Source organism: Camellia sinensis, chromosome 8 (assembly GCF_055761805.1).
Source record: "Camellia sinensis isolate YWXY chromosome 8, ASM5576180v1, whole genome shotgun sequence".
Lineage (NCBI taxonomy): Eukaryota > Viridiplantae > Streptophyta > Magnoliopsida > Ericales > Theaceae > Camellia > Camellia sinensis.
In genome coordinates, this window is record NC_138968.1 from 154,633,223 (window position 1) to 154,659,481 (window position 26,259).

General features: G+C 36.5%; 4 protein-coding genes and 1 pseudogene across 7 annotated transcripts; 4 read left to right on the forward strand and 1 right to left on the reverse strand.

The window, feature by feature from the left end:
- Positions 1 to 181: 181 nt before the first annotated feature.
- On the forward strand, positions 182 to 4,216 carry LOC145798198 (G-type lectin S-receptor-like serine/threonine-protein kinase At4g03230). The gene is made up of 4 exons (XM_082885690.1): positions 182 to 248; positions 854 to 907; positions 2,556 to 2,606; positions 3,501 to 4,216. The coding sequence occupies exons 1-4, from the start codon at positions 182 to 184 to the stop codon at positions 4,214 to 4,216; spliced, it is 888 nt and encodes a 295-aa protein (XP_082741816.1).
- Positions 4,217 to 5,292: 1,076 nt separating this feature from the next.
- On the forward strand, positions 5,293 to 24,332 carry LOC114272905 (wall-associated receptor kinase-like 15). 4 transcript variants are annotated; one of them, XM_082883856.1, is made up of 10 exons: positions 5,293 to 5,845; positions 6,191 to 6,328; positions 6,718 to 6,928; positions 7,039 to 7,506; positions 7,584 to 22,216; positions 22,330 to 22,458; positions 22,548 to 22,717; positions 22,841 to 23,051; positions 23,160 to 23,396; positions 23,529 to 24,332. In XM_082883856.1, the coding sequence occupies exons 1-3, from the start codon at positions 5,347 to 5,349 to the stop codon at positions 6,792 to 6,794; spliced, it is 714 nt and encodes a 237-aa protein (XP_082739982.1). In that variant the 5' UTR covers positions 5,293 to 5,346; the 3' UTR covers positions 6,795 to 6,928; positions 7,039 to 7,506; positions 7,584 to 22,216; positions 22,330 to 22,458; positions 22,548 to 22,717; positions 22,841 to 23,051; positions 23,160 to 23,396; positions 23,529 to 24,332. The 4 variants fall into 4 exon arrangements, with proteins under 4 accessions (XP_082739982.1, XP_082739980.1, XP_082739981.1 ...); XM_082883854.1 differs by having other exon boundaries at positions 7,584 to 22,458; XM_082883855.1 differs by having other exon boundaries at positions 23,160 to 23,577.
- On the forward strand, positions 7,363 to 7,898 carry LOC145798199 (G-type lectin S-receptor-like serine/threonine-protein kinase At4g03230 pseudogene; annotated as a pseudogene).
- On the reverse strand, positions 13,245 to 14,427 carry LOC114272906 (uncharacterized). The gene is made up of 3 exons (XM_028214624.2): positions 14,284 to 14,427; positions 13,757 to 14,201; positions 13,245 to 13,687 (listed from the first exon to the last, which is right to left on the reverse strand). The coding sequence occupies exons 1-3, from the start codon at positions 14,425 to 14,427 to the stop codon at positions 13,245 to 13,247; spliced, it is 1,032 nt and encodes a 343-aa protein (XP_028070425.2).
- LOC145798200 (G-type lectin S-receptor-like serine/threonine-protein kinase B120) lies at positions 22,916 to 24,130 on the forward strand. Its single transcript, XM_082885691.1, has 4 exons — positions 22,916 to 23,051; positions 23,160 to 23,400; positions 23,529 to 23,670; positions 23,861 to 24,130. The coding sequence occupies exons 1-4, from the start codon at positions 22,916 to 22,918 to the stop codon at positions 24,128 to 24,130; spliced, it is 789 nt and encodes a 262-aa protein (XP_082741817.1).
- Positions 24,333 to 26,259: the final 1,927 nt, after the last annotated feature.

A 26,259-nucleotide genomic window follows, 5' to 3' on the forward strand; every position in this document is an offset into this window, starting at 1 on the left:
TGTCGTCGCTGCTGCCGTTGCAATTCACATCTTCGTCTGAGATCTGAAAACCCTCGGCTTTTCTCTCTCTCTCTCTCTCTCTCTCTCTCTCTCTCTCTCCATACGGTGGACAAGAGTTGGGTTGCGATGGAGAGGATGGGGAGACAAATCGCGATGGCGATATAGAAGCGGGTGGTTCGCGATGGTGGAGTCACCATTGTCTTGGTGGCTGGGGACGACGATTGTAGTTGAGGGATCAAGAGATGAAGGTTAGCGGTGGTGAGGAGGATGACAATGAACAGTGGGGTTGGGAGAGAGGGCAACGACGAAGAGCAACAATGGTGATGGAGATTTGTCGAATCAACATAAAGCTTTAGGGGGTTATCAGAAGTGATGGGCTAGGGAGGGGTGGCAGCCAGTGTTTGATGGTACGAAAAGGGTAGGAGGCTGGAGAGGAAGTGGTGGCCGGCGGTGATGGTTAGGTTTAGTGTTAGGTTAGGGTTTGGGATGTAGAGTTGAAGATGGGGGGTAATTTAGGATTTTTTGAAAAGTGATGGTGTGAAGTGAGAAGAAATCAAAAAATTGAAAATGTGTGTGATGTGTATTGAGAAAATGATGTGTACTAAAACATTTGATGGTGTGTAAATAGAATCACTCGGTGTAAGTAGAATCACCCTATATGATTTATATCATATGAGACCCACCCCATAGTATACAATATTTGCATGATGATGTGGGACTCACACAGTATTAAACCCACATTCATCGTGTTGTGTAAAATTTAGTTTTTTTAATATTTAAGATCCCTTCAAACAATGTTCTTGTGTTTGATAAATGAAATTCCATTTTGAGTGTAATCTTCTATTTTTAATAGAAGTTATTCCTGCTACTGACGGGTGGTGGTTGGTCGGTGTGTCTGTTGTGGGAGGTAATCAGCCCTTCAAATGTGGGGACTGGTTGTACTAATGAGCAATGGGGTGATAATATTGTTGTAGTTGAAACAGAGAAATGAATGAAATTCCCCTTCATTTTTTACAATTTTCCAAAAACAAAAATTTAACACTAATTTTTTTTCCTACGTCATTTAATTTTTTTGTAAAAATTAATAAAAAATATAAACATAAATAGTACCAAATATGCTTTAATTTTTATTTAATAGTGCAAATAATGAATGTATACAGTGTCTCAAAACGACGCCACTTAAAAAAAAAAAAAAAACATGTGACACACCGCTTTCAGCGATCGCAACCCTATCCCATTGCCACCCAACAAAAACATGTACCCCCATTCTAATTTCAATATGACTGCCAAGTCCCGATCCGTACTTCTAGGACGACAAAGATGGAAACGCATTAGAAGCCCTAGAAAATGGCAGCGAAGATCATGGACGATAATGCAATATCAAACTTAGACCGCCAGAGAGCAATTCAATGCAAGATCTAGAATCTTTCATGGGAGTCAAGGTCCATAGAGTAGTTCGAGATTATAGAGGTGACTATATTGACATCCCTTCGTATCCCTACCTCGTGAATATTCTCCAAATTCAAAAGGTAATTCTTAAAATCAACATTGCAATCAATCGTGCTTGCTTTGGTTTGATTTCAATTTTTTGTTTTGTTTTGTTTTGTTTTGTTTGTTTTTTTTTTTTTTTTGATGGATGATGTTTAGAAATTTGAGGATGTTATATTTAATTCATTGGAATGGAATGGAATGAAATGATGATTATGTAGATTATTTCTTAAAATTTTGAAAAATAATTTTATTTATAATGTATTTATTATTATTTCCAAATATAGAAATAAATATTTTGATGATATCCACTTATTACTTTTGAACCAAACATAAAAAGACAAAAGGGAAGGGAAAGGAAGATTTTATTTTATTTACTCTATCTGTCTCAAAATATTAGTTTCTTATTCCATTTTTTATTGTCTCAAAATATTAGTCTCTTTACAAAAATTAAAAACTAAAATAATATAAATTTCCTTTTGTGTCCTTTTAAATTTATTAACAATACAAAAAATACAATTATGATAATTGATGTTCCCAAAAAAATATACTATCACAGGATAATTTAAAAAAAATTAATATTGTTAAAATGTAATAATTATACTACCAAAAAAAATTAAATTTCTCAAAAGAGACTACTATTTTGGGAAGAAAGGAATATTTGGCTTTTTGCTCGAAAACGAAGTGGTTTTGGGATAGTCAAACCGCGTGCCCCTACTACTATTGGGAAGAATCAACCGCTAATGCCATCCTCATTGTTAGATTATTCCACATTGTCTAAATCACTCAATCTTGGTTAATATACTTAAAATATCTCGCCTCTTATGTCTAAGGATAGTTTAGTAGATAGGAAACTACATGCAGATCTCAGCAGCAAACCTGGAGCTGTACAATGACCACCACCATGCATCCCGTAATGAAGGAAAATGGAGCATACACCACCACCACCACTGCTGCCGCCATGATATTTTCCTATAATTTTCATTCAAATTTTACACCACTATCTACCATTTTTATCATCTTTGGCATATTGTTGTTGTTGGGTCCTTTAATATTTTGTCTTGCAGCTGCAGCTACAACTGCAAGGGATGCTATAACAACAGGCTATCCAATTCGAGGTATCTACGGCGAAACTCTCATCTCAGCTGGCAACAAATTCCAACTTGGTTTCTTTTCCACTATGGGAGAATCAGGCTACGTAGCCAGTGTTGGAAAAAATGATTTAAATACTGATTTTTCGGAAACTTTATGGTAATAATTTTGTAGGACCCATAAGTCAGTTTTGGAGGGTCCGAGTAGCAATGTGTTTGTTGCCATGTGGTGAACAAGATTACGAAATTATTGAGTCAAAACCATTTATAGGTGAATAAAAAATTGACTCTCAAAGTGAGATTCATCAACATTAGTCATGTTGGTAAAAAATTCTCAAAATGGTGTTAGAGTGTTCTTGTCCCACATAGGAAAGGAAAAATTTGGAGAAGATATAAAGTCCTAGATGGAACCTTGGGCATGGACCCAAAGGACACCTAAAGTGTGAGTTGGGTTGGGTCGACCCGTTACTATCTTCTTAGGCCAAAATTATTTGAAGGTATTTTCAATTGTTTGCTGGCAGACGTGTCTCTTCCGAAAAGGTTTTTCCATTGCCTCTATTAAGGCAGTCCTCCATCCGGGTTTTGGAATCAAATCAATAAAAGAAAATTCGGACTTCCAGTTTCTTCCTCCTCTGTTCATTCTGCATTTTCATATTTTTTAGAGTCTAAGTTTGAGAGAGTGTAAAACACATACTTTGGTTCGCTATACACATACATGATTGTTGTATCCTGGAGATAGAACACCTATTAATCCCGAGCATCAGTGGAAAGGGCGTTATTCTGTCTTAAAAGACACAGTATCCATACACTGGCCTCAATCGCAACTTCATTCAATAGTTTAATCTTTGAAAAATTGTAAGTTTGTTTTATTTTATTTATTATTTGCAATTAATTAATTTTACTGAAATTATTCTCCAACAGCCAGATACATAGGAATTTGGTATTACATATTGAACCCACAGACGATTGTGGGTTGCCAACTGGCGTTTTCACCATTGAAGATGATGGCATCCTCAACCTCAAGGTCATGGACGGAAATTCCATTAATTTCACTACAGGTCTTGGTTTTGAGCGATGATCTATTGGGGAAGGTACTATGGCAGAGTTTTGATCATCCAACTGATACCTTCCTTCCCAGTATGATGATGGACGATAATCTAAAATTGAATTCATGGAAAAGGGTCAACGACCCGGCAAAGGGAAACTTTACTTTCAAGAAATATCAATCAACAGAAACTAATTACATCATTTGGAAAAGAAGCGAAATGTACTGGAGAAGTGGGTCTGGTATCTTTGACAGTTCCGATCAGAAATTGCTACACAAAATAGACTTACTGTTATCAAATTCTAGCAATGGTGAGAACATAACATATAATGGTAAGAATTTTACTATATCACCAGTTTTAAAAGACAATATCACGAGGTTGGTGATGAGGTTTTCCGGGGAACTACAGTTTTTCAATTGGGATAATGGACAGTGGTCTTTGATATGGTCAGAACAGCGAGACAAGTGCAGTGTGTATAATGCTTGTGGGGATTTTGGAAGCTGTAACAGTGAGAATAGTGGATTGAAGTACTGTAATGCTGTGTTTGGTTGGGGGATTTGGGAAGGGAAATGGAAAAGGAAATGGAAATGAAAGGAAAAGGAGAAAGAATTAATAGAATTCCAAATCCCAACTATGTTTGGTTGTGTTGGTTATAAAATAGAATTGATGTCCTAAAAGGTATCCTATTTCTTTATTTATTTCTCACCCCCTTTCTTTTCCCATATATTTTTTATTATAACCAAACATAAATAGGATTACATTTCTCATTCCTTTTCCAAATCCCACCTCAAAAACTCCAACCAAACACAGCATAAGTGTTTGCCGGGTTTTGTGCCGAACTCACCAAATGAATGGAATTCTGGTGAATTTTCAAGCGGGTGTACTAGGAAGACAACTACGTGCTTGACGGATAAGAAGAAGTACACATTCTTGAAGTTGAAGATTATGACAGTGGAAGATCCAGGCTCACTACCCAAGGCAATAAGTGAGAAGGATTGCGAAAATGAGTGTGTGGGACATTGCAATTGCCAGGCGTATTCTTATATCGCATCATCTGTTGATGCACAAAGAGTCACTAGTACAAACTCATCTAGGGGCAGAATTTGGACGGAGAATCTCAGAAATCTTCACGAGGATACGGAAGGCGCTTATAACCTATCAGTCCATGTAGCCCGTACAGATATAGGTACTTTACTATCTTCCCTTCCAGAAAAAAGGGTGCCCCTCTATGCATTTAAATTTGATATGAGTATTTTAATTCATATATGTCAAATTTTGTACACTTTTCAACATATATATATGTAATTTTTTTTAAAATAAAAATTTATAATATCATGACATTACTGGCAAACATTAGACTAGATCTACTCTAGCTAAACTTGCCTGATTTCAATCTTAACCAAACAATTTATCCTTCTAACTAATTAGGCTAATTCAGTTTGGCCACTCCTGAACTGAGGGGCCAAGATCAATCCTTTGTTGCTGTTCGGCTTGCTGGCTTGTATTGTTGGACTTTCTTACAGAGCACTGATGATCTGGCCCAATGGCCCTGTTTCATGGGGCAATAATAGACCCATATATCAGAATTGAGGCAAATTGTTACAACTCAGACACTATCGACCTATCTTTTGGCCTATAAAAGATTTTTCTTCTTAAATAGTTGATTGTCGACTTTGAGATTTTAAGGACATGGTCCTTGACTGATTTGTAGCAAGGCCTAAATGGTTTATGCTCTTGATTTTGCAGAATCAACATCAAGAGATTGCGAGCCTTGTGGTGCTAAAATTCTACCCTATCCCCTATGCACTGGACAAAATTGCGGCGACCCAATGTACAACAATTTCCACTGCAACAAGTCCACAGGACAAGTTGAGTTCCAGGAACCAAGCGGCATCTACAGAGTTACAAGCATCAATCCAGATAATCTTACATTTATCATCCAACTTACAGATACAGTTAAAAATGCCGATATCTGTTGTTCTAAAAATTTTCGTGTCAGTCCATCAGTACCGTATAAAGTGATTGGTAGCTCGTGTAATGCTAGCTTAGCTGTAGAGATTAGTTGGGATCCAACACCACAGCCGACCTGTACTTTGTTAGAAGACTGCACGGATTGGCCTAATTCAAGTTGCAATACAACAGAAGACGGCAAGAGAAGGTGCCTTTGCAATGCAAACTATCATTGGCATGGCTTGGAATTAAATTGTACTAGTGTTCTAGGTGAGGATGCTATTACTATACATATAATGAACTATAGACTAATAGCATCATGTTTGAGTGTGACAGTAATTTTCCAGAAAAAGTTTCTTGATCCAAAGAGAAACAGGCCTTGTGTACAAATTTTTACAAGTTCTATTAGTGTTTAAACAACTTCAGAAAGTGTTTCGCTGATTTACACAAACACTTGAGAATCACAACTCAAAAATGTCAATGGGAAAAAAAAAAAAACAAATATATTTGATATGTTGGACTTCCTTGTTTTTACGGGTTTATATCAATTCATATCATCACAAAACACTACAATAGCGACCATAAAATGATGAAACTATTTTTGTTTTGTTTCAGGAAACGACAACTGCACTAGGAAAAAAAAGAAGTCATTTTCTTTTGTGATCCATTTTATGGTTGCGATAATCCTGGTTGTGCTCATATGCATCGGTGGCTATATTTGGTACAAAAGAAGGAAGCTAAAACAAACACAAGGTACTTACTACTATATAGTGTTTGCGTTTTCTGTTCTTCAATATAACAAGCATGTATAACTAAGATGTATATTATATTCAACATGAAAGTAGAGAAAGCGTCCAGAGAAATCAAGTGCTTCGCTTGTTTGATACTGAAAGACGGGTTAAAAACATGATAGATTCGGGTGAGTTCAAAGACGATGATAGGAAAGGCATTGATGTACCATTTTTTCATTTAGAAAGCATACTAGTTGCTACAAATACCTTCTCAGATGCAAATAAGCTTGGACAAGGGGGATTTGGGCCTGTTACAATGTTATAGTCCTTTCTTTAATACTCACCAAAGCTCATATACAAGAATTCTATGTTTAGTGACAAAATTAATTGGTTTCATGAAAATTTGAACAGGGCATTTTTCCCAGAGGAGAAGAAATTGCTGTGAAGAGGTTGTCAAGTCATTCGGTATAGGGATTGGAGGAATTTAAAAATGAGGTTGTATTGTTCTCTAAACTTCAACATCGGAATCTTGTTAGACTTTTAGGCTATTGCATCAAAGGTGATGAAAAGATTTTACTCTATGAGTATATGCCAAACAAAAGCTTAGATTCCTTCATATTTGGTTAGCCTTTAAACTTTTAACTCTTAAAGCTTTTAGTACGTAGATTATATTCCATTTGATAATTAATAGAAACTGCTCTGAATCATGCTTTCCAATGGACAAATTGCAAGATCGAACTCTATGCGTGCCATTAGACTGGGACAAACGCTTCGATATCATTTTTGGAATTGCTCGAGGGCTTCTTTATCTTCATCAAGACTCGAGGTTGAGAATTATTCATAGAGATTTGAAAACAAGCAATATTCTATTAGATGGGGAGATGAACCCCAAAATTTCAGACTTTGGCTTGGCGAGGATAGTTGGGGAAAAGAAACAGAAGCTAACACCGCTAGAGTAGTCGGAACCAAGTAAGTAATAACATCGCTAATATCCTTTATGCTGTGCTATATTTATATACTAACTTGTTTGGATATTTGATGTAATGCGGCGGCTATATGTCTCCAGAGTATGCATTAGATGGATTGTTCTCAATTAAGTCTAATGCCTTTAGTTTTGGAGTCATTGTACTAGAGATTGTGAGTGGGAAGAGGAACACCGGATTTTACAAGTTCCAACAAGCCTTTAACCTTTTGGGTCATGTGAGTACTAATTTGATCACATCCAATGATTTGTTGTCATGTTGTTTCATTCAACTCTGATTTGAAAGCAATCTCAGGCCTGGAGATTTTGGAGAGAAGAGAAGGCATTGGATTTGATGGATCAGACACTGCTTGAATCTAGCAACAGAGGTGAAGTTATGAAGTGCATAACAGTTGGGCTTTGTGTGTACAGAGAGCCTAGTGATCCTCGTAGCATGCCAAATTTAGTTTTCATGCTTGGCAGTGAAACTGCAACACTTCCGAATCCTAAACCACCAGCTTTTTTGGCGAAGAATTGGCTTTCTGATGCACCTTCTTCTTCTTCTTCTTCTAGTAAACCAGAAACATTCTCCAATAGTGCGTTGACAGGTTCTGTAGAAGAAGGCCGATAAGTAGTGGAATTTTTCATGAATCATGACTTGTTCTTATTAGTTTGCATCACCATATTTATGCAATCTAATATTTTTTGGAAAACATAGCTTGTAATTGTGCAATATATGGTTACTTTGTTCCATCAACGAGGGGAATAATTCATATTTTAAATGTTCCCCCTTATAGGGAAAAAACACAAAATCAATAAACTGTTGAATCAGTTGAATTGAATTTCCATTCAACATGTGATTCCTTCTAAATGTCAGAAGAATTATTTCAACATTTTAACACTTTCAAATCTTTGGCCAAGTCTGACTCTGATATGCTTGCATTTTGCCTATCCAAATTTAAAGTTTCCGGACAAATTGCATAAACACCATTTCTGAGGTATAGTTTCAGAGAAATTGATCACATAAAACATCATCGTGGTGTCAAATTCAACTACATTAGTAGATTCTATGTGAAGTTCGATTTTGCAATGTAAATATATATAGATAATGTGTGTTAAATAGAAGTCATGTTTTGAATACATTAGTTAATTTTATTTTTTCTCCAAAATTAAACTGAATAGGTTTTTTTTTTTTTCCCCCCCGATCTGCCTATCATGTGGAGCAACTGCAAGAGTGTTCTTCATTGATAGTTTGAACATACACCAAAACTTCAGAGAATCAAAAGAAATAAATAGAAAGTCAGGAAAAGTGGCACTAGTTTATAGGAAAGAACATTGTTGAATATGAATTGAATTGAAGAATACAAGGCTGCAAGCCATGGAAACACAACACTCTTGTAATTATTATTCTCATTTGAAAGGAAACATTGGTGCCTCACTACCTAATTACAGAACACGTCAGACAACCATGTTCACTTTCTTTTCTTAGCCTTGACCTTGAGTATAGGTTTTTTTTCTTCTTAGTCTTGAGTATATATATATTTTCTTTTTTTTGTGACAAAGTTTGACCCTTTTGGAGCTGGTGCTTGCATTATACCTCATTGCTCTATCCTCTACTTTGTTGACCTTTCAACTTTTCTTTTTGTGTAGCTTTTAGTAGGGGAATGAAAAATCCAGTTGCCTACAATACATTGTTGAAATATACTATGAGGTACCAAAACTTACTCAAAATTTTATCTCAAAACAAGTTGTAGTGCAGATTTAAAGTTAGTGAGATGTGGATCACACTTAAAGTGGTTGTGACCCAGAGAAGTGTTTTTCTAGATAACTTTTCTAAATTTGTAGTACTGTCAATACATTGTTTACTTCTTGTTATTACTCTATTCTTTGTTCTAATTCTACTTTTTAGTTGCTGTCACTTTCTGTATCAAGAATTAGCCTCTCTTTTTATTTTTTCTGCCATTTTTTCTTTTTTCAATTTTTGGTTTTTTTGATATGATTGTTCTACATGTACAAAATTTGAATACAACCCTTTCACATAGGATAGAATCCACACATTTTAATGAGTCTCACCGCATGTGAGAAGGTTTGTGTGCACTTAGAATTTTTATGTGTATCCTATAAGCAATTTGTTTAGTGTTGATGCTAATTATTAGCAGGATTTGCCTTCCCTAGTTTTTAATTAAGATTTTCTTCAAAAATTTGTGATCTCAGTTTGTGACAATCCTTATAAAGCCCACTGTTTCTGTTTTATTTTTATTTTTTATGTGGAAAATTTAAATCTATTGGAAGTGGTGCTTGGATTGTACTTCATTACCCTCGGCACTAATTAAGAAAAAAGAAAAGAAAGATGTCAGTTGCCTGCATTTACTTTTGCTAGTTAACTTTACTGTGCTAATTACACTTTATAGCTCCTTTGATTCCTAGCATCAAATGTTAGCCTCTCTTTTTCTTTATTATGCCTATCTGACACTCAAGTGGTTGTCATTACGAGGCCTATCACCTCCTAGATGAAATGTGTTAAAGTTTGTTATGCATTTATACATACTCGATTTTATTTCAGCATTTTGATTTCTTAAGTTTCCTTTGTAATAAAAAATCCAATTTTGAAAATTTTGAACATATATAACAAGACCATATGTCGCAGTGGTTCAACGATAATACTCAATTTTTTTGTCTTTAGAAAGAAATTAACTTAAAAGCATCGATGTATTTTTTTAAAAAAAAATGTTGAATGAAGGCAACAATCAACTGTACTATATAATACAGAAAAGTGTACGTACATAGAAAATTTGTACAAAAAAAAAAAAAAAAAAGAAGAAGAAGAAGAGAGAGAGAGTGAGAGAGACAAGAGCGTGGCTCCGTTAAACTCACAGTAACATAGAGATCAAAAGTCTTAGTTTATTCATTGCACTGATGTTGTTTAAATAGAAATTTACACAACTGAATATCCTCAAAATAAAGAACTAACTCAACATGAGAGAAGGAACTAACTTAAATTCTACAAAGTCTACAGCAGACTTATTCAGTTCCTAAAGAAGTGGTCAATGCCAGAAAAACAAGACAAGACTCAACTAAATTCTTAACACCACCCCTTAAACTGAGTGTACTGCAAACATTCAGTTTAGTGGGTTATTTCACATCAGAATTAACTACAGAACACACTCCAAGTAGATGTCGTAGCTTCAAGAAAGCAGGTAATTTGAGGGGTTTAGTCAGAATATCTGCGAGCTGATCCTCACTTCTACAATGCTTCAGATCTAGAGTTCCATCCTTGACTAGATCACGTAAGAAGTGATATCGTACATCGATATGCTTGCTTCTGCCATAGAGAACAGGATTCTTTGAAAGCTTGATCGTTGAACTGTTATCGCAGTAAATGGGAGTGGAACCATTGTGAGGATGCTGTGTTTCAAGTAACCTTCTCAACCAGATAGCTTGACAGGCACACGAAGCTGGAGCAACAAACTCTGCTTCAGTGGTGGACAAAGTGACAATAGGTTGTTTTCTTGATGACCATGAGATCACACCTGAGCCCATCATAAAAATGTAACCGGATGTACTTTTCCTATCATTGGAATCACCAGCATAATCGCTATCAGTGAAACCAATTAGACCAGATTGTTCTCCTTTCTTGTACAATATGCCAAAATCAGTTGTTCCCTTCAAGTATCGAAAAATTCTCTTGGCAGCGAGGAGATGCAACTCCGTAGGGTGTTCCATGTATCGACTGATCAGACTAACTCCATGCATTATATCAGGCTTGGTTGTTGTCAAGTACATTAAACTTCCAACCATTTGCTTGTATAGAATGTTATCAATCTTCTTTCCTTCAGGATCTTTGGTTAGCTTCAAACCAAGATCAATTGGTGTACCAACTGAGTTGCAATGTTGCAGCTGAAACTTGGCCAAAATGTCTTGAGCATATTTTCACTGCGAGAGAAAAATAGCATCAGAAGATTGAATTACTTCTATGCCAAGGAAGTAGTGTAGCATGCCAAGATCAGTCATTGCAAATTCTTTCATCATCGAGGACTTGAATGCATCAAACATGGCACTATCATTTCCAGTGTAGATCAAATCGTCCACATATAAGCATACAATAAGTAACTTGCCATCAGAGTCTGATTTTATGAATAAAGTAGGCTCATATGGGCACTTTTGAAAGCCTGACTTTAAGAAATATGCTTCTGTACGACTATACCAAGCTCGGGGAGCTTGTTTCAATCCATATAGAGCCTTTTTTAACTTATACACCTTAGTCTCATTCCCTTGACATACATAACCTGGAGGTTGATCAACGCATACTCTTCTTGCAAATCTCCATGGAGAAATGCTGATTTAACATCCAATTGAAATATAGGCCATGAGTTTTGTGCTGCTAATGCAATTACCAATCTGATGGTATCATGCCTTGCAACTGGAGCAAAAACTTCGTTGTAGTCGATTCCAAGCTGTTGTTTATATCCTTTAGTGACCAAACGAGCTTTGTATTTTTCAATTTTGCTTTGTGGATTCAGCTTTGTTTTATACACCCACTTAACACCGATCGACTTGTGGCCTTTGGGAAGATTAGTTAATTCCCAAGTATTAATTTTCTCAATGGCATGAATTTCCTCATCCATAGCTTGCTGCCATTTTGGATCTTGAACCGCATCATTAAATGTTACTGGATCACAATCTGAAAGTAAAGCAAAATGGGTAATGGGATCGTCAAATTGATCAATTCTAGTTACCTCATAATCTCGCATCCAGGCTGGTCGACTCTTCATGCATTGAGGCGGTGTCTGTTTTGAAATTTTAGATTGGTCTTCTCCAGATGAAGTGCTCGGTAGATGCGAAGAAGAAACTCGTGGCTGTTCGGAAGAAACTTGTGACTGTTCCTTGTCTTCAAAATGGACATGAATGGACTGCCCTAAAATAGTAGGAGTCCATGGCCATGTCTTATCTTCATCAAACACCACATCACGGCTAATGACGATTTTCTCAGTGATCGGATTGTACAATTTATAGGTTTTGGATTGTTTGCTAATCCCGAGAAAAATACCCTTTACACCTTTATCATCGAGCTTCTTCCGCTTTTCATCTGGAACATGTGCATATACTATGCACCCAAAAATTTGCAAGTGAGCAACACTAGGCTGTCTTCTGCTCCATGCTTCTTCGGGCGTCATATTTCTAACAGCTATTGTTGGACTTCTGTTTAAGAGATGAATACTCCCCAAGATTGCTTCAGGCCAGAAACTTTTCGGAAGACCAGATGTGCTTAACATGCTCCGTACCATGTTTAAGATGGTACGATTTTTCCGCTCAGCCACACCATTTTGCTGCGGGGTGTAGGAAGCTGTAAGCTGTCTTTTGATTCCATGCATCTCACAAAAATTTGCAAATTCCCGTGAGTTAAATTCCCCACCACGATCGGTTTGAAGAGTTTGGATAGCTTTCCCAACTTCTTTCTCAACAAGGGCATATAATTTTTGAATGCTGAAAAGGCTTCAGATTTTTCCTGCAAGAAATAGACCCATGTTTTCCGACTAAAGTCGTCGATAAAGGTAATAAAATACCTGTTATTACCATTGGATGGTGGATTTATAGGCCCACAGATATCAGAATGGACCAACTCCAACACTTTCTTGGCTCTCCATGCTCTCCCTTTTGGAAATGCATTACGATGTTGTTTGCCAACAACACAGCCTTCACATACTTGGGAAACATGATCAATCTGCGGAAGACCAGACACCATATTTTTCTGATGAAGAATCTTCAGACCATTGAAGTTCAAATGGCCATAACGAAGATGCCATAACCATGCTTGATCTTTCACCATAGCAGCAAAATAAGGAAGGGTATCATTACAAAGATATAAAGGAAACATCCGATTTCGAGTCATATTAACTTGAACAATCAAACCCTTTTCCGGATGTTGGATTTGGCAAGTTCCCCTTTTGATAATAATCTCATAATCCTTTTCTTGAAGTTATCCCACACTTAACAGATTGTTTTTCAAACCAGGAACATAAAACACATTTGAAAGAGAATGTTTTGAATTTTGGAAGCTAATTTTTCCCTTTCCCATAACAGATAATCTAGAATCATCACCAAATTTTACAGAGCTATTAAAAGATTCATCCAACTCAGAGAACATGGACTTGTCTCCGCACATATGGTTACTTGATCCAGTGTCCAAGTACCACATGTTTGGAAGAGTTTCTTCCATGGTGTTGCAAGCCATAAGAAGAGTAATATCATCTTCTTTTTCTGCAAAATTTGATGTTCCTCCTTTCTCGTTAGGTAATTTTGTATGGCATTCAGAACAAAAATGACCATACCTGGGGCATCTGAAGCACTCAACATTTGATTTGTCGAAGGACTTTGATTCTTGGGCTTTAGCATAATCAGCGCTGCGTCTGTGGCCTCTTCCTTTGAATTCAAAAGCTTGATCATCTGTTCTGCCTTTTCCTCGTCTTTGACCTCGGCCTCGGCCTCAACCTCTTGCTGCTGAAGATTCATCATTTGTTGAGACCTTCAAGGCTTGCTCCTCAGTGATCCTTTGGTGGAGTTTTTGTTTATGGACCTGCAACGAACTCTGCAACTCATCAACCGATAGTTCATCAATGTCCTTGGACTCCTCAATAGAACAGACTATGTAATCAAATTTCGTAGTCAAGGAGCGAAGAATCTTTTCCACGATGGTAACATCTTGCATCAGGTCACCATGGATCCGCATCTTATTTGCAATCGTCATTGTTCTTGAAAAATAATCTGAAACACTCTCACCAGATTTCATTTGAAGGGTCTCGAATTCTCGGCGAAGTGCTTGGAGTTGGGAGCGCTTGACCTTCGATGTGCCTTGATATTTCTTCTTCAGTGAGTCCCAGATCTGCTTCGAAGTTTCTTTCTGGAGAATGGTCTCTAGAATTGTACGATCAATAGCCTGAAATAAGTAATTTTTTACCTTGAGATCCTTCAACCTCTGTTCATCGAGTCTCTTTTGTTGTGCTTCTGACTCCACTTGCCGGTTCTATAATACCGGTTGCCACGAGAGTCCAATATTCTTTGGATCTTAGAAAATTCTCCATCAACATGCTCCAGTGATCATAATGACCATCGAAGCGAGGAATAGCCGGCTGGACATAGTTATCGATTACCTTGTCAGCCATGAATGATTGCTACTGCAAGTAAGAAGACTGCTGCTTCTGTGAAGAATTTCTTGGAAGCTCTGATACCACAATGTTAAACTCACAGTAACATAGAGATCAAAAGTCTTAGTTTATTCATTGCACTGATGTTGTTTAAATAGAAATTTACACAACTGAATATCCTCAAAATAAGGAACTGACTCAACATGAAAGAAGGAACTAACTTAAATTCTACCAAGTCTACAGCAGACTTATTCAGTTCCTAAAGAAGTGGTTAATGCCAGAAAAATAGGACAAGACTCAACTAAATTTTTAACAGGCCCATCTTTAAAGTGACACATTAATTCAAGAATAATTCTACATCAGAATTTTGCAGCGCATTTTCATACCTATAAGTAGTTTGTCACGACTTTCCTCGTGAACATAAACATAGGAAAGCCTAACCAAAAAATCAACTCTGTCTTCAAGTACCACTTGAGTGTCTGTCTGTCTACCATTAGTTTCTTCTAGCAGAGTGAGATACATACCAAATGAATGATGGATCACCTTAAGCCAAAAGATCCATGAATGGCTTGCTATTTTCTACTGAATATTATGATCATCCTGTCCTCTTCTCTCTTTCCTGTTTGTGCTAGTGAAGACATTTTGAGAGCAAGCGAATCAATCAACACTAACTGAACCTTAACTTCAGCTGGTGGAAATTTTGCGTTAGGCTTCTTCAGTCCAGGCAATTCCACCAACAGATACATTGGCATATGGTACAAAACAATCTCCAAACAAACAGTCATATTGGTTGCTAATAGAGAAAACTTTCTTGCCCAAAATTCTACAGCGATTTTCAGGCTCGGTGATGATGGGAATCTTGTGATTTTTTATAGAAGAGGACAAGTAGTCTGGTTAACAAATGCAACAATTCTCATTTTGGCCGTAAACTCCACAGTTGCACAGCTTTCAGATAATGGAAATCTCATTCTGAGACTTGGTGACGACATTTTATTATGACAGAGTTTTAATTGATAATCCAGCTGATACATTCATGCCTGGCATGAAACTCAGGTTGAATCGGAAAACTAGACAGCGAAGCCTTATATACTCATAGGTAGACAATTAAGATCCTCGACCAGGAATGTTTTCAGTAGGTATAGATCCTGAAGGGCATCCACAAATATTCATTTGGAACCAAAACCATTCATATTGAAGAAACACAGTACATGACTAGTTTTTCTTATATATGATACAAATCTCAAGGTTTTACCTCTTTTTTTTACTTTCGTAGTAGAAGGTGATGAAATTTATCTCAGTTGTAGTGTCCCTGAAAAATAAGAGCCATGCTAACTCCTAGTGGGCAAGCTCAGGTCCTTTTATGGGAACAAAGTGACAATTCATGGGTAGTTGCATGGAAATTGCCAGTAGTTGAGTCCAAATGTGATTTTTATGGCCAGTATGCTCCATTTAGTAGCTGTGAACAAAATGGTTTGCATCCATTTTACAGTTGTTTGCAGGGTTTGGAACCTAACGATCAGAATTCTTTGAATCTTGCAAATTGGATAGGCAACGATGATTCATCTCACTAATTTGGGAGCACTAATTGACCACTAATAAGGTGGAAATTCAAAAATAAAAAATTTTTAAAAAAAAACACAAGAGCAAAACATCCCATCATGTGGGACCCACACCACTTTAGAGCTATTAGTGCTCCTCTTTTTAGTGGTCTCACTCATTTTTCTTGGACAGGAGGCTGTGCCAGGAAAATGGCACTGACATGTGATCTGGGAGATTGGTTTTTTAAGTTTGAAAGGACAAAATTGCCCGAATATTCAATCTCTTGGAAATATGACCGTTAGTCAATGTGAATCCAAATGTCGTGACAATCTTGCACGGCTTATGCGTATGCTAATATGAGTGGAGGAACTACTGTGCATTGTATGAATTGGTTCGGGGATCTTGTGGACCTAAAAGGCAATGACTACCATCGCAAAGACCTTTATGTTTGCCTTTGAAAAATTTAGAAATTCGCTAGATATTGATTTGTGATTATGTATCAATTTAAAGCAATAAAACAATCTCAATCAAATAATCAAGACAAATAGACACAACGATTTTAACATGGAAAAACCACAATTGGAGCACCTCCAATTGTGAAAAAAAACCACGGGCAACAGTCACAAAATAATCCACTAAGAAGATATAAAGGAATTACACAGGTATATTCTCAATTACCTAGCGAATCCGCGCCCGAATTGAACCAACCCCTATATGCCCGTTCCAACCCCGTCTTCACCTCGAAATTGTCTTGACGATGAGCCACTCCAGAATCCACCAAAGCTTCAGGCTTGAATTCTTCAGAATCCATCGAAGAACAACTCTCTCTTTTAGTTTGAACAAACAAATAATCCTTTGATGTATACTCTTTAAACCATGAGTTGAATACTCAATCAAAACATCAAAGAAAACCAGCAAAATATCCCCAAATATAAACCTTAATATCCGAAAAGAAGATCTGAAGAAGCAATCCTAGTTTTGGATTAAAACAAATACTTATAGAAATCTGGGACTGCGAAGCTCACTCGAGCGAAGACTCTCTCGCTCGAGCGAGGAACTAATCTCGTGTGTTTTTCCATAAGTGGCTTCGCTCGAGCCAAACAACCTGCACTCGAGTGTAAAATCTTCTCTTTCAGGTTTTTATGCAGACGCAGCCTTCGGTCGAGCAAGAACTCCTTCACTCGAGCGAGCAAGGGCGAACATGCAATTTCGAATGCAATTTTGCATTTTGCTTCGAGGGCGCTGCCCCTCGACCCCACCAGGGCACTACCCCCTGGACCCCCGCGAGCTGACCGGGCAGCTCGATCCCCGTCATAATCAGCGAAGTGGCAATCTTGAAAGAATTACCATCACAAACTTCTCTGCACGGCGCAATTCGGGTTGGATTCGCATCTAACAAACTCATAGCCTCATTGAAATAAAAGTGCGGAAATAAGTACAACTGAAAAGAGTTTTGTCAAATGGGATTGCCAAGAATAAAAACCTAACAATCTCCCCCTTTGGCAATGCCGTGACAAAACACACCTAACAAATAAAATCCTAATCACCCCAACCCATTACAGCCAACAAACGCAAACTGCTTTCTCAAGTTCATGAGCTGCAAAACAACTATTAGTGTCACAATCTCCAAAAAAACTATTAGTGCCACAAGAGCATATGAAAAACCAATAAACATATGACAAGATTATCTTGAAGCATGAGATGGAAAACATGAATCGATGCGACTTGATTATCTTGAAGCATGAGATGGAAAACATGAATCGATGCGACTTGATTATCTTGAAGCATGAGATGGAAAACACGAATAAATGCGACTTGAAGATAATAAGAACATGTAGCATGAATAGATGAAAACTAAGACACATGCACCGACACAACATAACTCCCCTTTTTTGTTACGAATTGACAAAGGAAGCTCAAACAACTAAAGTATGCAAGAAGGAAATAATCAAAGAGTTCATGCTAACAAACTCTTACAATGATAAACCAAACTCCCTCGCACTAAAAGCACCCACAAATACTGAAAACAGTGAACAAGAAGAAAATGACAAAAATAATATGGTGGAGCAAGCAAGAAATCTCAGATTTATACCTTAGAACACACAAGAATATCCAAGAAGCATAATTACTTGAAAACACAATGTGCACAGCCTCTAGAAGATTCCTCATAAAAGAAAGTGATGGATTATGTGAAAAGCATAGATCCCATGATAAAAGTGTGTGTGTGACTCTTAGAGTTCGACAAACACTAGATTTAAATCCTAGTAGTGATATGAAAGCTAGACCTCCGACAAGAGAATCTAAGCACAACTACGGAAAGTCAAACCACTAGGAATCAATGAGTATTTGGTGAGTAAAGGCGGAGGCTCCCTCTCAATCAATGAATCCCTTTTTTTTTTCTGCACATTTTTTTCTTTTCTTTCTTTTGCATGGTTTTTTCTTTTTCTTTTTCTTTTTCTTATTCTTTTGCACACTCATTGGTAGCTGACATGCTCAAGAGTATGGAAACCGAACCAGAGAAGCATGGATATAATAAGGATGACCTGGTTGGTGACTCTGAGGTAGCCTTTTCCTCCTGCCTGGACTACAAAGAACAGAGGGGAAAGCCGTGGGGATGCAAAAAGACGGAAGGTGGTTTAAGAGACTCAACATCACCCATGATATGCTAGTATAGGTCAATTCCTCTAGAAAAGCAAAAGATACAATGCCAGAAGTCCATAGAGAAAAAAGATCACTAAGGCAGAAGACTCCAATATTTGCTTATCCAAGAGTGTGTACAGAATTAGACATACTAATCAAAGAACACACACACTCCAAAATGAGTAATGATCATAGAAAGCACACACATATTAACATGTAATAGATATTCTCATCAATTCCAATATGCACCAAGGACTTCTAAAAAATTTTAAGCTTGCAAAACCATACTAAGAAAATCTTTTTGTTTTTTTTTTTATTATTATTTTTTTAATCAAGACAAAAAATGAACATGCACACATTAAGTGGCTCAAAAAGAAAAAAAAAATACACAGAAGCCTAAAAACTAAAAAGAATATGCAAATTAACACAAGTCAAGTTTTCGCAGCCAAATCACTTTAGTATGAAGAAAGTTATGAGAATTGCGGTTTTTGGATGGTGTCTTGACGTTGTGGTTCCCTTTGTTTTCAATGGGAACCCGTCTCGACTTGGTTTCCAACTTCCTATTTCTAGGTTTAGGCAAATACAAACTCGCTCCATGTTTGGTCTCAAGCTGATCAAAATAATGAGGTCTAAAATGGCCTTTAACCTCATTACTACTAATGAAGTGTCTCCTACCCCACGAGATGTTGGAATTTCTTCCATCTCTATGAGATACTTTCCCATGCAACTTATAACAATAAGGGCGAATATGACTATGCATACCACAATGATGACAAATAAATACAGGGTGTACCTTTTTTTCTTTTACCTTACCAACTCTAGGAAGTTTGAGAAGCCCATCCTTATGTTGAATTTTTTGTTTTCCCTTTCCTTGAGTTCTTGTATCATGAGATATAGATGCACTCTGTTTTTGCTCTTTGTTATCACCAAAACCAATGCCACGCTTGTCACAACACATTTGTTGAGACCCAATGATATCCTCCAAAGTCTTTGATCCTTTGTTCCAAAGACCAATGGTAGCCATAGCACACTTGAGCTCTTCCTCTTTCTTGATCATTAGTTCTTCCAAGGCAACTTGAGTCATCTCGAGAGATTCAATCTTTTCTTTATACATTGCATAGATATGATGTAGCTCATTCCTCTCTGTCTCACAAGTCAAGAGTTTTGCACAAAGAGCTTGTTGATCATTAGCTATCTTGATGGCATCAATCTTAGCCTCGGAAATCTCCTTCTTTAGTTTGACATTCTCACTTTCACATGCTTTGAGTTTCATAGTGAGTTTGTCATTCAATTTGGATAAGTTAAGAGATTCCTTATACAACTTTTCATAAGCTTGCTTAATCTCTTCATCATTACTTCCCGAGGATTCATCATCAGTGGCATTCTCAACCAGCCTCTTCGGATACTCTGTTCGTCCTTCAGTTTCGGAAGTCGCCATGAAAGTAAGGAATTGTTTATGTCCCTTTTCGCCTTGATCTTCGTTGTCACTATCATCTTCATTAGATTCTAATTCATCATCCCAAGTGATAGCGAGGGCTATCTTCTTCTTCAAATGAGTGGGGCATTTTGAAGCAAAGTGGCCAAATCCTTGGCATTCATAGCATTGGACTCTTTCAGAGTTCCCTTGTATCTTTCCTTTCTCCTTCTTGGCTATAGAATTAATTTTGAGTTTATCTTTGTCTTTAGATTTATGAGTATGAGTAGATTCCAAAAGATTAGGATTCTTTTTCAAAAAAGATTTTTTAAATTGTTTAACAAAAACAGTCGTAATCTTGGAATCTATCTCATAATCCTTATTAGAACCCTTTCCAACTCTATGAGCACTACTAAAAGCAATATCATCTTTTTGTTTCTTTTTGAAATTCCTATGTGCCTCATAAGTTTGGAGATTTCCAACTAAGTGATCCAGCTTGAGGTTGTCAACATCTTAAGCCTCCTCAATAGTCGTAACTTTTGGTTGGAACCGATCGGGCAAGGATCTCAAAATTTTTCCACATCTTTGGATTCTGGTATTTTTTCACCTAAATTGAAGCTGGAATTTACAATGTCAATCAACTTCGCATAAAATTCATCAAAGGTCTCACTATCTTTCATTGAAAGGTTTTCGAAACTAGATGTGAGCCTTTGAAGTTTTGAGCGTTTCACAGAAGAAGTGCCCTCATGAATAGTTTGTAAGATATCCCAAGCCTCTTTTGCGACTTCACAATTACAAATATGACTAAACTCTTCAGGTGTGACAGCGCAAAAGAGAGAATTGATAACTTTACTATTCCAGCTACTATTTTGGTAATCAATTGTGTCCCACTTATCAATTAGTTTGGGGAAGGTTATTCTATCAACGATAATCGTCGGTTCAGTCCACCCATACATGACAGATTGCCAAACTTTTTTATTAATAGATTTTAAAAACGATCTCATCCTAGCTTTCCAAAATGAATAATTAGATCCTTCAAGTAGGGGTGGTCGATCCATTGAATTTCCCTCACGAATTGAATCCATTATCACAAATCAAACAAGATCTCGTTCTAAAGGAACTTTTTTTAAAAAATAGAACGACTTGCTCTAATACCAAATTGAAAAATCTAGAAATCCTCTAGATATTGATTTGTGATTATGTATCAATTTAAAGCAATAAAACAATTCCAATCAAACAATCAAGACAAATCGACACAACGATTTTAATGTGGAAAAACCACAACTGGAGCACTTCCAATTGTGAAAAAAAATCACGGGCAACAGCCACAAAATAATCCACTAAGAAGATATAAAGGAATTACACAAGTATACTCTCAATTACCTAGCGAATCCACGCCCGAATTGAACCAACCCCTATGTGCCTCTTCCAACCCCGTCTTCACCTCGGAATTGTCTTGACGATAAGCCACTCCAGAATCCACCAAAGCTTCAGGCTCGAATTCTTCAGAATCCACTGAAGAACAACTCTCTCTTTTAGTTTGAACAAACAAATAATCCTTTGATGTATGCTCTTTAAACCATAAGTTAAATACTCAATCAAAACATCAAAGAAAACCAGCAAAATATCCCCAGATATAAACCTTAATATCCAAAAAGAAGATTTGAAGAAGTAATCCTAGTTTTGGATTAAAACAAATACTTATAGAAATCTGGGACTGCTAAGCTCGCTCGAGCGAAGACTCTATCGCTCGAGCGAGGGACTAATCTCGCGTGTTTTTCCATAAGTGGCTTCGCTCGAGCCAAACAACCTGCGCTCGAGTGTAAAATCTTCTCTTTCAGGTTTTTATGCAGACGCAGCCTTTGCTCGAGCGAGAACTCTTTCGCTCGAGCGAGCAAGGGCAAACATGCAATTTTGAATGCAATTTTGCATTTTGCTTCGAGGGCGCTGCCCCGGACCCGCCAAGGGGCACTGCCTCTTGGACCCCCGCGAGTTGACCGGCAGCTCGATCCCCGTCATAATCAATGAAGTGGCAATCTTGAAAGAATTAACATCACAAACTTCTCTGCACGGCACAATTCGGGTTGGATTCGCATCTAACAAACTCATAGCCTCACTGAAATAAAAGTGCGAAAACAAGTACAACTGAAAGGAGTTTTGTCAAACGGAATTGCCAATAATAAAAACCTAACAGCCTTCATGGCTCTGACCAAGGTATGTATGACATCTTTGCTCAATTTCCGTTCAAAACACTTTTTTTTCTTCTAAATTTTAGTTGACTTCTAATGGGATTCCTGGAATTTTTGTGTTTTGTAATTGATGTGTAGTTGCTGATGGTAAGTTCAAGCATAGAAGTAGAAGTCTAATTGTGATTGCAGCTGCTGCCATCTCTGCAGGATTGCTTCTTATTAGTAGCTTTGGCTATGTCTTGAGGATGAGAAGGCTGAGAAGTCAAGGTATACAACCTCATAAATTAGAGCTATTTATTAGTACACTTGCAGTTTCTCATACATGGTTTCGCTTCACTGAATACTCTTGAGTACAGAGACAACAGATGGAGATTTGCACGAGCTTGATGCTAACTCTAGTGCATCTGTTGCTGGGCCAAGTAATGGAGAATTGTTATCGTTCAGTTTAAGAAGCATATTAGTTGCTACTGACAACTTTTCTGAAGTAAAACAACTTGGAGAGGGTAGGTATGGACCTGTTTATAAGGTAACACAATGCATTTTGTTTTGTGGTAAAACAATGAAGTTGTCTTATGTTTTAGTTTCTATTATTTATTTCAATATTCTTACATTTCATACTCATTGTTTTTTTTTTCCCCTTTTTTTTCAGGGGAATTTGCCTGAAGTATAAGTAGTGGCCATTAAAAAGCAATATAAAAAATCATTACAAGGAGTAGAGGAGTTCATGAATGAGTTGAAACTTATTGCCAAACTCCAACATCAAAATCTTGTTAGGCTTTTGGGTTGCTGTGTTGAACAAGAGGAAAAGATACTGATCTATGAGTATACGTGCAATGGAAGCCTAGACAAATTGCTATTTTGTACACCTTTACCTTTTTTCTGAAACTTCTGATAAACATAATTTCTATTAGTTTTGAGGCTCTAATTTTCAATTTCCCATCATTGATTTAGTGTTGATTTTCCATTAGGTCCTTCTAAGCAAGCCAATCTGGACTGGAGTAAACAATTATGGATCATAGAAGGGATTGCTCAAGGTCTTATCTACCGGCACAAGTATTCTAGATTGAAAGTCATTCACAGGGATTTAAAGGCAAGCAATATTTTGTTGGATGAAGCAATGAATCCCAAAATTTCAGACTTTGGAACTGCAAGGAGTTTTGGAATAAATCAAATTGAAGCAAATACCATGCGGGTGGTGGCACATAGTAAGTAACAACAGATATTTTTATTTGTTTGAATTTTGAATGAGATAATTTCATGTGTACTGCAGAAATCAATATAGGGCTGCTATTGCTATTTCTTCAATTTGGTTGATAACATTGTTATTGGTGATGCAGAGTCTACATGTCACTAGAATATGCATTATACGGGAAATTTTCTGAAAAATTTAGCTTTGGAGTGTTAATGTTAGAGATCGTGAGTGGCAAGAGAAACACTACTTTTCATCTCACTGAACTCTCTCTAACCCCTTTAGGATGGGTAAGTAAGTAGGCTATGTGTCTTTTGTTTTCCTCATATGATAACTAGTTAGTTTTGATATATATATATATATATATTTTTTTTTTTTTTTTTTATGGCTTTGGCTGTTAAACAAGCATGGGAGAATTGGAAATAAGGTAGCTGTTTGGAGTTCATTGATCCGTCAATAAGAGAAACATGTGACATTCAGGAGGCATTGAATTGTATTGTTGTGGGGCTTTTGTGTGTTCAAGAATTTCCCAGTGATCGATCAACAATGTATGATGCAGTTCTCATGATGAGCAATGAAAACGCATCAATTCCATCACCCAAAAAACTGGCTTTTTCAACTTGTAGGAGTTCGAACACTGTCACCTATCCTTCTCAAACATCTAGTAGCTATTACAACAATGAGGTGACAATTACCATGCCAGATGCTCGATCAATTTTCAACAGTTCTGCTAATAAGAGAAGTGTCTGATATGTTTGAGGAAATTTAAGCAAGAAGTGAATAGGTCACGGGCTTTTAGCAACGAGAGTTCTTTTTCGTGGCTATATGTAAGTGACTAACTGTATGAATCGTCCCAAATGTTGTGTTTTATGAGTAAAACAATATAAAACGGTGATACCAAGCCATTATGTACACATGGTATTACTAATCAATTACAGTGGTGTTACATGTACCGATTAGTGTACTAACTAGTGTACTAACACTAGTTATGATATTATTATTGATTCCACTCATTAATCACATTATAAATACCAAAAACTTCTTAAATTATGCTACATTATCAATTGGTACACTAGTTAGTATTAGGGGTGAGCAGCGGATATACCGATCCGCCAAAACCGACCGAACCAAACCGATCCGCCGCATTTTGGACGGATGCGTGATGACTAGCGGACGGTTGCGGATTGATTTTCTCAAATCCGCCAATTTGGCGGACGGATGGCGGATTTGAGATTTTTTGGCCGCAACCGAACCGCCAAACCGCCAAATCGCGAGCACCCCTAGTAATTTATAAAACTTTGTATTTTTAATTTGTTTAAATATTATATTTGTGTTTTCAATTGAAAAAGAGTTTAAATATTCTGTTGAAAAAAAGTTTTCAACTTGAATATATTTTTTGAATTGAAAAAAATAAACGTATTATTCATATATATTTTTTAGTTTTTAAATGTAACTCTAAAAATAATAAATAGAAAATATGATATATGCTGGTTGGTTTTTGTTTTCAAAAACATATGTAGATGTAACAATACAGAGACATTCAATCTCTACTACTGCTCTGTTCATGGTTTTGGTGATTTGAATTGTTATTATATTTTAAGAATCACAGATTGTAATACTTTATGGGGATGAATCATACTGTGATTGTAATATGTGGATGAGGCATGCAGTGATCATGATATTCTAAAGTTTCAGACTTTTTTTCTTTGGATAAGGCATACAGTGATTGTAATATTTTTTTTAAGTCATTGACTGTAATGCTTTCTTTTTCTTTTTTTTCTTTTTTTGTTTGAGGAAGTGCACAAGTTGAATTATGTTAAAAATTTATAAAATTTTAAACCGCCAAACCGATTCGCATCCATCCGCCAAACCGCCAATCCGCTCAATCCACATCCGCCGGATTGGCGGACGGATGCGGATTGATTTTCTTCAATCCGCCAATCTGGCGGACGGATGGCGGATTGGAGGTTCCGTGGCCGCAACCGACCCGCGCCCACCCCTAGTTAGTATACTAATTAGTGCATATAGTATTATTCAATCAATTATAAGAAAAATGTTAGGGATTCTAAATACCAAATGGGAAACATTTGGAGTTCCTAATATTACTCAAATTATAATGTAACATATAATTGAGTGAACATTTGAAACTCCTAACATTATTCCAATTATAATGTAATATATAATTGAGTGAGCGTCACCTATTAATTGTAACCGCTCACCCATGCATTATTGTAAATTTCATGTCATTATAATGCAGTTGTGATCTATACAGGCTAGATAGATAATAACATATTATTAGTTAATAATACCTCGTAGGAAGGTTTCTGTCCCCAATATTTTGTATCTAGAGAACAAATTCACTGTAGAGAAATAAATTTTTCATTTTTAAAAAAAAAAAATTGGTAAGAAACTAAAAATTATGTTACTATATTTACATGAATTATATAAAAAAATTATATTTCTTGCATTGACCATTCTCATGTTAATTGGCAAATTACACAGACCATCCTTAAAAATTGTCTAAATTACGCGAGTCCCATTGGATGGGTCTCAAAATTTAACAACACTAACAGAAAAGAAAAAATAACAAAAATAACCTTAACATCATCTCCAATTGTTCACCAAAATTTTCATTTAATTTGATAATAAATTTAAGTAAAAAGTTTGATTTGATGTCAATTACTCCAATCTTTTCATCAAATTTTCATCAAAATCTTATAAAAAAAATTACTTCTCATCCCAAATTTCATTTTTCATCAATTTTGATGAAAAAATTCAGCTCAAATCTTTCATCTTTTAACAATTTTAAAGTAAAAAAATATTTGTCGAAAATATGGTAAAAGATTTGATTTATTCTTGATTTGATGAAAATTTTATTT